This window comes from Parasteatoda tepidariorum, chromosome 9 (genome assembly GCF_043381705.1).
Source record: "Parasteatoda tepidariorum isolate YZ-2023 chromosome 9, CAS_Ptep_4.0, whole genome shotgun sequence".
NCBI lineage: Eukaryota > Metazoa > Arthropoda > Arachnida > Araneae > Theridiidae > Parasteatoda > Parasteatoda tepidariorum.
The window spans coordinates 31,600,696-31,613,042 of NC_092212.1; the positions used below are offsets into that span (position 1 = coordinate 31,600,696).

At 28.1% G+C, this 12,347-nt stretch overlaps 1 protein-coding gene across 7 annotated transcripts in view; it reads left to right on the forward strand.

Moving 5' to 3' along the window:
* Nucleotides 1-12,347, forward strand: part of LOC107446997 (ATPase phospholipid transporting 8A1) — a 68,888-nt gene that overhangs the window by 30,374 nt on the left and 26,167 nt on the right. For all 7 annotated transcript variants that reach the window (XM_043048171.2, XM_071185391.1, XM_071185392.1 and 4 more), the window contains 7 exons: nt 2,792-2,856; nt 4,054-4,143; nt 4,269-4,351; nt 7,994-8,099; nt 8,458-8,535; nt 10,579-10,689; nt 10,779-10,853. In XM_043048171.2, the coding sequence (XP_042904105.1) occupies nt 2,792-2,856; nt 4,054-4,143; nt 4,269-4,351; nt 7,994-8,099; nt 8,458-8,535; nt 10,579-10,689; nt 10,779-10,853 (608 nt within the window). The remainder of the gene's footprint in view (nt 1-2,791; nt 2,857-4,053; nt 4,144-4,268; nt 4,352-7,993; nt 8,100-8,457; nt 8,536-10,578; nt 10,690-10,778; nt 10,854-12,347) is intronic.

Here is a 12,347-nt window from a genome sequence, read left to right on the forward strand (position 1 = left end):
TTCTGGGTGTTTTATTATTATTTTGCACTGCATGTTTGTATATACAGGTTCATACTTTTAAAATGTGATATTTATTCCCATTTTTACATTACTTAATTATTATTTTTATTTGCGATTGAAGAAGTAACAACAATTATTACAATTATGAAAAATTCCCATGAAGATTTTCAACTTGGTAATTTCAACTTCAACACAAGCTAAAAATTAGCTGTTTTAAAAGAAAGCATGAAGTCTGTCTTATCAATAATTATTCCTATTTTGAGAGTAAACTTATATTATAGATATTATGCATAAAGCAATCTTCAAATTTAAATTATTTTAAAAAACTAGTTTCTTTAATATTATTTGAAATCTTTGTTTGTGTTTATAATGCATTTAATTGTTCCCAGTTTCAAATGCAAAAATCAATATGATGTTTATTACATATTTTATTGAAGAAAAACTGCCTTCAAAAATTAAAAAAAGGAACTTTTTCACTAATATTTTATATTTAATTTTGAAGGCATATATATATTTGCAGTCAAAACTTTTTAAGCTTGCAAATATATTAAACTTTTAACTAAGTATTTTTTTATTTATTTTTGAATTCTTTTTTTTTTTTTTTTCTTCCTAATGTAGCTTGGAAATGTCAATACTTCAAGAACAAAAGAAATTGAAATAAAGATTTTTTGATTTGTTCGATTCATCATAATTTCACGCTGTTTGTTGATAGTATTTTCAGAAGTTATTTCTAATTTTTTCGGCCCTTTTCAACTGGTTTTTGAGATCTTGATATTTTTTGTATGATACTATTACATTTATTGATTTTTTTTACATGTTATTGATTTACATGTTATTGATTTTTTTTTACATCTTTTACATGGTTTTTCAAATTCTGATATCTTTTAAACGATGATATTATGGCTTTCAAATTTGATTTATTAGTTTTTAACTTATCCGATTTGCTACTACTCCATTGCAACTTAAAATTCTTGAATTATATTTTTTTCGGTTGTTATTTACCCTTTTTACAGCATTTTTCACATGGTTTTCAAAAATCTGATATTTTTGACGGGTTAAACCGACACGCAAATTTTGAATTTGAGTTTGCACCTTTTGGCTCACTTGATTTACAAAATTTCAGTAATTAATCTACGTCGTTTTCCGTTCATTTTTCCATCTATGTCCGCTGATTCTTTATGATATTCTTTATACAATTTTATTTGTATAATTCAAAATCAAGGAGTTAGTTTTAACTCACTCGACTCGCAACCATTCTATCGTAAATCCTGATCATTTTTTCTTTACCACGTCGATTTTCGACACATATTACGCTAAAGCGTAGTTTTCACATTATTCTTTCAAAAATTTTTTCATTCAACCACAAGACATTTCGGGGTACGGTCCGTCCGTAGCATATGGCAGCGCCAGTCATTTTACATGATTCATGAATGCGGGTCCACATGTGCGTCTACTGAGCTAGGTTCTGTGAGATTCTTGCACTCTCTTCTACAACTTTGCTGAACTTTGCAAGATATTCTCAATTTCATACTTCATTTTTCACGCTCTGAAATCGAACCAAAAATCTCTCGATTTTTTTATGGTGACTAATATAATCAAGAAAAGAGTTCTTTGTCAGAAACTACTTATTTTATCATGGTCATGTAAAGTCTTTGAAAATTATTTTGCATTTTATTAATTAATATAGTGCTTAAATAGTACTTAAAAGGTGCTTAGTTTTTGTTGAAAGATTTGGCTATTCACCCTGTATAGAAAGTGAGAATTTAACTGAGGAATTATTTTTAACTACTTCTTTTTGAAAATAATCTTTTTAATGATGAAATTAAGAATTTTGTATATTTCAAGGTTTTTAAAAGCTATGCAAATTTTTGTGAAACTCAATTCCATTATTGAGAGGCACTCTGCCCTTTTCAGGATTTAGAATGAACCCTGAAAAAGTTCTTACTAAAAGTTATTAAAAAAAGAAGATAAATATTGTAATTAAAAAATAATTTTAAAATTATGCTTAGTTGTACCATTTTTTTAGCTAAAGGAAAAGATTTAGGTGCCATTGGCTTCAGACTATTACATTTTAATTTCTAACGCTGATTATAAGCTTAATGCTGGGTAAAATTTTAAGTGCATATGATAAGATATCCAGGTTATTCAATGTTGTTGTTTTTTTAATGGGAAGTGTTTAAAATTTTCAAAAAATGTTTAGGACTGTGATTTTAATTATAATGAGTAGCTTAACATTTAAAGTTAAGGTGAAAGACTAAAAATGTATGAAATAGCTTTAATATTATTTACTTTTTTTCCAAAGCAAATAAGTCTTGAAATGATGTAAATTAAACTGATCTGTTCTGTCAGACATTTAGAGTTTAAATGAGAGCTTTAAAATTTATCCTACATCTTTTATTTAAAGAATAGAGCAAGTATTTATAGAAAAAAGTTGCTGATTTTGAAATGATAAATTAAATAAAAGAAAGTCAGCTTGTACTTGAATGTTCAAGTCCGTGATATTTAATTAGAATCATCAGAGTAAGATAATTAAAAGATAAAGTGGTTATAAAATAAATTTATGGCTTAAAATATAAAAAATTTCATGATATTTCTAAAAAGTTTTTTTTTTAAAGTAGTTATTTAAATAAATCTAGAACTATATACTTATTCGTAATTGCTTCATAACCTGCATGAATGCATTAGATATTTCTTAGTTAAATTATTGCTTTTTAATGTTATTATAGCTAAATATTAATTATGCTTTGATTAGTTTCAGACTGTTAATACAATGTGTGTATGATTTTTGTAGGTTATTCATGCAAATTACTTACCCAAACTATGGCTCTGTTAGTAATCAATGAAAACAGCTTAGACGTAAGCATTTGTAACTTATCTTTATGACGTGATTTTGTAATTGATGCATCCTTGCATGCATTTCAGTTTTTTATTGATTTGTGCTTATTTTCATGTCAATTAGGAAATGTACCAAATTAGTTTAAGTGTTCTGTAATTCAGTTTTAGTATTTCATTGTGAAGTTTATTGTTAAAAAAGCCGTGAATATTTTGCATGTCAAAATTATTGAAATGTTTTACAAAAATCATATTTAAATCATCCTTTGTTTATAGGGATTCAGACATGTCTCTGCTAAAAAAAATAAAATATAAAAATCTCTGCTTTAAAAAAAATACATTTTTACAAAACTAAAGGAATTATTTCATCTCTGTATAATAATTCATTTGATTGAATATTTAGTAGTTTAAAAAATATTTTTGCTGTTGCATTGATTTTATTCAGAAAAGAATTAAATTTATAAATCATGTATGTAACGTCTCAATGTGTTTGTAGTATCAATATCAATTTGTAGTACCTTAAAGAGAATAGGAAAAAGTTATTATTTTGGAAATTATATCATTCACACTAACTGAGAACACTGTTGAAAAAAAATGTCACAATCAATGTAAAGATTCTTTAACAAAGATTCTGTAATATTCTACAACTTTCAAGTGATAAACATTCGCTCAAATGTGGACTTTTTTAAATAATCCAGTTCATAATTTTTGCATGAAATTACAGTTTTTTATTTAGTAAAAATATTTTTTTTATAAATTCTATGGAAAAAGCAAGCTTTAGCAGTGCTTATTAGAAAACTTCACAAATAATAACATTCAATACGTAACTTTAAGATACTTAGTTACTAATTCCACTGCAACAGTTGATCTCATCTACCTAAATTGTACCCCGTCATATTCCCAGTTTTTCAAAGCATATAACGTGAATTTTTATTTTAATGAAAAAAGTGCAACAAAGCTATCGTGTTTTACGTTACATATCACTTAAAAGTTTGTTATCAAAGTTAACTCTAAATCATTTATTTACATAAAAAGGGAGAAGGAGTCTCCAGTGTTTGTATAAATTAAAATTTTTCAACTTTTTACTTATAATTCAGAGCACAATCTATTATTTTTTTAAGGTAACATTATAGAAATTTTTACTGTTTAAAAAATTTGATACTTGAAAAAGTAAGTCAAATAGCTTATTTATTGGTCATGTTATGATTTTTTTTCTTCCAGAACACTCGGGAAGCTATTCGACGACATACCCAAGATTTTGGGGATTTGCTCAGAAAAGAACATGATGTTGCTCTGATTGTTGATGGCAAAGTAAGTTTTTGTTTTCTTTCTGATTTTGTTTTGCAACAAATAAAAACTTGTTTCCATTTTTAAATAAATGTTGCCATTTTAACTTTCAATTTTGATTCAATAATTAATAATTTCTATTCTCACAGACTTTGAAATATGCATTGTCTTCTGATGTTCGAAGGGATTTTGTGGATATTGCTATGTCCTGCAAAAGTGTTATTTGCTGCAGGTAACTATCATTTTTTTTTTTTTTTTTTTGCAACATACTTAATACTCCTATGCTTGGTTTTCATATTAAAACTTCCTGAGGAAAAACAATTGAGTTTGCAAAAACTTGTGGTTTCTTATAGATTGTCTTAAATGAATAATACCATGAAACTGAAGTGATAAGACTTGATTAAAAACTTCATTCGTTTCCAAAATATAAATTAGAAATAACAGTCGACATGTTTCAATGGCTCAAAAATAGACGCCCATTTTCAACATGAACGAGAAGAAACAAAAATGATTCGAAGTTAAAAAATTAAGTTAGCCATAAAAAAAATGGAAAAAATATAGGTGAGAAACAAAACTACGAAAACTACAGTAGCCGACAGAGAACAAAAAATGAAAAACAGAGCAAGGAAAATCAGAGTAAAATGTATTTTCACATGCTATGGTTAGGCGATGAGGTATTATTGCTGCTAACAAGGGAATCAGCTTTCATATAAATAAATCTAGATTCTAGGACATCAAGTTGAACTGATGTGAATGGGGTGAAAATAATTTTGGCATTGCTGAAATTGAATTTATGCCCAAGATTCCAACAATGTGCAGAAATTGATGATTTCCCATATTCTTGGTAATGTGCCGATTTTTGAGCACTTGAAACATGTTGACTGTTATTACCAGTTTGTTTGAAGTTTTTAATCAAGTAATATAGATTGTCTCTTTCTTATGCATCAAATTTTAGCATAATTTAGCGAGAAATAGATGTTTAGATTTGTAGTTGAACATTTATATATGTATAGAAATTAAATTTAATCTTAGCATTTCATTAGTAATAATTATAGTACATTATTCAAAATACAGATTTTATTTCAAATTGAATGGCTGTCAATATTTTATACAGTCTTTGAAACTATAGTAGCATACCCTCCAACTTATGAGGATTTTGAAAATAATTCTTTCTAGTGGTAGCGAACCAAAGTAGAAATTTTTAAAGCAAATGTATCTCTCATAAGACTTTTATCAGAACTTAAGAATCTAGCCATATGGCCTGCACTTTTATAAGTAATAGTGGACAAGTTACGCTAAAATTAATTTTTTTAAAATATTAAGACATTAATTTTGCTACCGTCTGAAAAGAAGATTTCTGAAACTACGGAAATTCCGTAGCAGTTGGAGGGTATGTAGTAGGATCTATACCATAGAAAAAATTTAGCATATAAGAACATTCTTGCTGAAACGTTCATTCCAATAAAGCCACCGAAATTTAATTATTTGATTGGACAAAAGTTTCCAAAAAAAATTTTTGGACCATCATTTCTTTAGATTAGTGTTTCCCTAAGTGTGGTACACGCACCCCTAGGGGTACAGGAACAGTTTAGCAGGAGTACATGTTCTTATGCGAAATATCTTGCAAGAAACGAAAATTTCAAAAAATGTTATTTAAAAACAAAGCTAGCTGTGAAAATTTACGACTACGTATTTTTCTATTGGCTATTTTTTGCAGAGTTAACAGCTAGTTGTGATTTTGAACTTTCGTGCAATTTTTTTTATACTAAGAAATACATTAATTTTTTTATTACTGTTATGCAGTGTTACAAAAAATTTAGAAAGGGTACTCAAAAAACATAATTTTGGGAAACACTGCTTTAGATATTAATAAATGTCAAGCATCTTCAATTCATTTTGAATAAAGGATGTATAGTTACTTCACACATGTAATCATAAGTATATACTGCATTGTCATATGGACATCAAACATAATTATCTATATAATATGACAATCTGAAAGAATTTCTACTGGGTTATTTTCAAATTCTTCGAAATTATTATAATGAGCAAAGGAGTCTGTGATGCCACAATTACATTATGGCATTACACATTTCGTGACTTTTAAAATATCTTTAATTACTTAAACTTACTCTTTTTAAACATTCTTAGTCAAATTATATTCAAATTAAATCAATAAGTTTAATCTTTATTAAGGTGAACATAAAATATTTTATTCTTTTCTTATTGATCAATGTAACGGCTAACTTTTTATTTCAATACTAATCCAGACTCGTTAATTCACTGTCGCGCCTAATCGAAAACAAAAATCTATTTATAATTCTTTATTCTCAAATTTCTTACCACAAATATGTTTCAGTTACATGGTTATAATAATTCTAACAGTCTTGTTGGCGATTCGTGACCGCCAAGGTATTTTTCAAACCTTATATTGATTATGGGGGTTGACTTTATTTTTGGCTATGTTTTTTTTTTTCTTTTTTTTTTTTTTTTTTTTTTTTTTTTTTTTTTTTTTTTTTTTTTTTGATAAATCACCAACTATCGTTCTCTTCTCATGATTCTAATGTCTGTTGGGAACAATTGAATTACATTTTAATTTGGCTTTTGATTAGGCAGGTCATGGGGGATTTGTCTCCTATGGCCTGTCCTTATTAATATTACTATGCTAAATTTTTTTAACTTTGAACATTATCATGGATAAAATATATTCAGATTTTGAGCTCTACAAATTCTACTAAATAAAAGTTTTATTATAATTATGATCCAGTTTTCATCTTCAACTGTCATTTTCATTATCCAGTTTTCTTCACACAGGGTGCGTAGCGTTTGTAAAAGGTACTTAAAGGTGCTTTTTTGGGGATTTCGTTTTTAAAAGTGCATTTTTCAGCTGGCGTTTTTAAAAAGTGCTTTTTTTCCCTGAATAATTTTTTTCCCCTTCAGTAATATCTGGTGGATCCCATGCATTTCACGAAAAATGGAGTGTTTGGTACGTAATCATTCACGCGGATCACGCGTAATCATTCATGTCGTACCCACGTTATGACTTGCGCATGNTGATCCAGTTTTCATCTTCAACTGTCATTTTCATTATCCAGTTTTCTTCACACAGGGTGCGTAGCGTTTGTAAAAGGTACTTAAAGGTGCTTTTTTGGGGATTTCGTTTTTAAAAGCTTTTAAAGGTGCATTTTTCAGCTGGCGTTTTTAAAAAGTGCTTTTTTTCCCTGAATAATTTTTTTTCTCCCTTCAGTGATATCTGGTGGATCCCATGCATTTCACAAAAAATGGGAGTGTTTGGTACGCAATCATTCACGCGGACTTCATGTCGTACCCACGTTATGACTTGCGCAAGCACGCGCACTTGAAACCGAACCCCGAGTGCTCCAATTCAGATGGAGAATATCAGATCCTTATGAAATGTTTTTAATTTATTTTAATTTTATTATTGTTTATTTTATTTTACTTCTAACACTTTTTTGACGTAGGGGGTACAGGTACTTTTGTTCTGAGTTCAGGGTCAAGTTGAATTCACTCGATGATGTGGGAAAGTACTGATTGTTTCGATTTACATCTGTTTCTTTTTGGGTTTTTTTTAACGCTAAAACTGTTTATAAAAAGTTTTTGTTTTTCAATGATATCACTGATTGAATATGAATTTTTTGAGTGCTTGAAAAGTTTTTAAAAAAGTGCTTATTTTTAATTCAAAGATTTGGCTACGCACCCTGTTCACAATCTTCAATTGTTCAATATTATTATACAAACTCCAACCACACATAAATTTCCGTCTCAACAGAGTCAGTTGTACCAATGCATTTGGATACATGACATCTTTTATTTTTATTTTCTGATTTTAATTTATTTTATGTAAAATTTTCAGAGTTTCTCCAATACAAAAAGCTGAAATTGTGGATATGGTTCATATGGCTACTCATTCTGTGACTTTAGCTATTGGAGATGGAGCAAATGATGTAGCTATGATTCAGGTGCTTACTTTTTTACTGTAAAAATTTACGCGACTATTTATGTAACTATTTTTTAAGAAAACTTGCGAATTTATTCATGCAATGCTAAAAAATAATATTAAAATGAGATATACAAAAAAAATTTCTCAAAACCTTAAAATTGTCAATATCTCAAGTATAAATTTTTGTATGCCTATAAACTGATTAAAAAGAAGACTTCTCTAAAATTGGAATGTGAATTGAAGTAAAAATGTATATATCGATATTATATATATATATTCATTTATCACTGCGAAGGGACAAGACAGTTAAAATGTTTTTGTGCTTTTACCTATACAAACTTGTACATGTAAATACTTACATGCATACTTATTTTTAGTCTGCTCATGTTGGTATTGGAATAAGTGGAGTGGAAGGTTTACAAGCTACTTGCGCCTCTGATTATTCAATTGCTCAGGTATGTGTTCTAAATAAACAGATTTTAATGAAATATTTTTATTGTCTAAATCTGTGGTTCCCAACCGTTTGTTGCTCACCACCTCCCTCTAGAAGTTGGCTGACATTTATCATCCCTTTTTTCTTTTTGATTGAAACAGAAAAAAACATACATTGTTGCAAGTGAGCATCAATAAATTTGAACATATGCTAAATTATACTTGATTTTAATTTAAATTCAAATTTAAATAATAAAGCAATTTAATCCAGTCACTTCCGAAATTTTTTTTAAAAAAATATTGTATCCCTTAAAAAAATTTCAAAAATTACTTTTTTAATGTAATCTATTAAAATTGAAAACGTTGAACGACAAAATTGAAACGTTGAAAATTAAAATGAAAAGAAAAAAACTGAAAATTTCAAGACTCAATTGTTCGTTTTTACCTCTACAATGACTGCCTTGTGCTTGGTAGATTTCAATTAAAGCTTGAATATCAGACTTTATGTTGGTCAGATTTATCTTCTTTAAAGCAATTGTCCAACCTACTTCTTTGTTTTATGAGAAGTTGGACAACCGAATTAAGTCTTCTTTCGACTACATCTGTTGACGGGACCCAGATGAGAAGCGATTTGCGGACTTTTCTTTATTATTATTTATTTTATTTTATAAACGTCATTGAACAGCCGACCCAATTTTTGGTTTACCCCTATTAATGTTCAACTCAGTATTCTTTGTAATTTTGAACCCAATCCAAAAGGCAAGAAAACTCCTAGATCAAGTATTGAAGGAAATTTGGCTTTGTGAAGGACTTTTAAGGGAACTAAACTGTATTTGCATTACATGGAGATATACCACGAAAACCTCCCATAGTTAGCCTGACAGCAAAGGGACTCTTAATTTATGGTCCATCTTCCATTGGGGTTATTTTTACGTCAGCACTATTATCGGTGCAAGTCATATATTATTATTAGTTGCAAATTTTTTCTTTTGAATAGTCATCGCCCACTTGAAGACTGTAGCCTCTCTGAGGAGCCATATCACCACCTTTGGGGCGATATGCCTCAGGTTGGGGACCACTGGTCTAAATTATTGTTATTTCACTGTTTATTTTGACGTTTACAAATTGAATTTTGTGCAAAGTTTTGTCTGTAAATTTCATAGTTTAAATTTTACTAACTATGTAACTTTAAAATAAAACTAAAAATTTTCTATTTTTCTCAACTAGTTTTTTTTTTTTTTTTTTTTTTTTTTTTTTTTTTTTTTTTTTTTTTTTTNTTTTTTTTTTTTTTTAGTGCAAGAACTTTAATTTAGGTTTCCAAATAAATTACCTAAATTATCAGTGATGAGAATTAAGTGTTTTATTTTTTATCAACTTGTGTTTCAAAAATAATTTTAACATAAAATTTTTTAAACTAGATAATCAGAACAACATTTTAAAAGTTGAACATTTTTTGAAAAAGAGTAGACTTAGACTGTTAGAAGTCAAAATTTTTAATTTTTATGAAATTATCTATTTGTTTTTTCCAACCATTTAATAAAGTACACTTGGAAACAAATTTTTTGTTGCATTTATACTAATGTTTGATCTTGCCAAATTTGGGTGGGCAAATAAGTTTTGCTTCTAAAGCTACAGATTTTTTTTAAAATTTCATTTCTAGTTTTTTTTTTTTTTTTTTTTTTTTANTTTTTTTTTTTTTTTTTTTTTTTTTTTTTAAATTTACAAATTTGAAAGCTTTTTCAACCAACCATTACATGTTCATTAAACCGTTACAACTTTAAAAAAATCTTTTAAATTTTACTAAACAGTAATAATATAATAATAATTTTTTTAAATAATATATTAAAATTTTGAAATTCACTGTAAAGATTACTTTTAAACTACATCTAAGAGACAAATTGTGGGAAGAAATTCTTTATTTTTCTCAGAATCCTTAGGTAACAACTTTATTTACTGTAATTATCACTTTCTTTCCAGTATTATTTTTATGAAGTAGTTAAGATATCTTTTTGTATTGTATCCCTTTGCATAGAATTTTGTTATATCTAATTTTTAAAACTTTATAGTTTCGTTATTTGACTCGTCTCTTGTTTGTCCATGGAGCTTGGAGTCATGCACGATTATGCAAGCTTATTTTATATTCCTTTCACAAAAATATCTGTTTATATGTCATAGAGGTGAGTATCGATTTTGAAAAGGATTCATAATGTTTACAGTTCAGTCAGTTTTTGAATAAATTTAATTTTTTCTTTTTTTCCTTCTACAGCTATGGTTTGCAATAGTCAGTGGCTGGTCTGGTCAAACTCTTTTCGAACGGTGGACGATCGGCTTATATAATGTGGTAAGTGAAGAAAACATGTCATGAAACCTGAAATTTTTTTTCAATAAATTTGCATAATGTTGCTTTCAAATGTAATCTCTTCAGCTAATACTGTCACAACATGCGATATGTTCTATTTTAAGCAAACTTTATACTTTCAAAATCTTTGTAAAAAATTGAAATCTTTGTTTTCATAATATGTGTTGCAATTTAATACTCTATTGAGAGAAAATAACAAAAAATTATCAACTTTGATTAATCATCATCAATGTTGAGAAAAGAATGAATAAAAACTATAAAAATAATAAGTTCATTCAGGGGTCTGTAAAAACATTTTTTAAAAGATCCGTTTTTGTAAAATTGGTGAAAAAAATACTCGTAATTTGGGAATATAAAATAAATGTTAAGTATGTCATTCTTTCTACCAGGGTCCTGCTTTTGTGAATTTGTGCAAATAGGGTCCTGTTATTGCAAAAAACTTTTATTCCTCCCTTACCAGCATTTTTTTTTTCTTATGGAGTTTTTCTCCTTCATGCACGATTAGGCAGATTTATAAGATCGAAACGTAACTTTAGTTTATTCAAGATCATGGGATTCAATGAAAAATTAAATATTGGCTGTCTTCAGTGAGAATTATTCAATTAACATGAAGAAAACAAAAGTGTAAAAAGTGTTGATAATACAAAAAGTAATTCCAAAGTTAGTCCTCGAAGGAAGTATTTTATTTATTATGATATTTGATGTGTGTCTATCTGCTTCAAAAGTGGTTTCTTTAGCTGCAAAATGTGTTTCTTCCAAAAAATTCTAATTTTTTTCTTATATGAAAAATGTTTTTAACTTATAAAAATTTAGTTTTTTCTTATACAAAACCTGGAGTGGGATTCCTGTTAATTGAAATTTAATAAACTTATTTTTGTAACTACCTTTAGCTACATGCTCAAATAAACTATCTGGTGATTAACTATCTGGTAGATTTTAACGTGAATAAATTACTTGCAAAATCAATTTAGTGCAGAAAACAGGAAGAGTAGTAGAACAAAAGAAAGTAGAAGAACAAAATTCTAAGCCTAGTTGGTTTCTGAATTGAATTCTTTGTTATTCATTGGCTATAAATAGTTGTCATTTTGTGATGTTACAACCTATGAAAGCATTCCTAAAACAGCGTGTTGAGGACTTGGTGGTCATGCAGCTTAAGGTTCCACAGCTCTGTGACCAACAGCATGATGGTAGCAATGTGATCAGCGTTGTGCACCAGCCCCTCTCACTTCTCAGCCAACCTGGTACCCATCCATTTGAAGCAGAATGGGTTTCAAGCTGCCATAGGTTCTTCCCATTGACAGTTCAATACCTTAACTGTCAATGCTTGTTGCAACTGATTATTAGAGAAATTTATTTTAATAGTATACAGTTGAGAGACAATCAAGTGATTTAAATTAAATTCAGAATGTGGATTTCATTGATTTAGCAATTGTTTTTCACATGTTCTTTTATCTGATATACCATGATAATGATTCG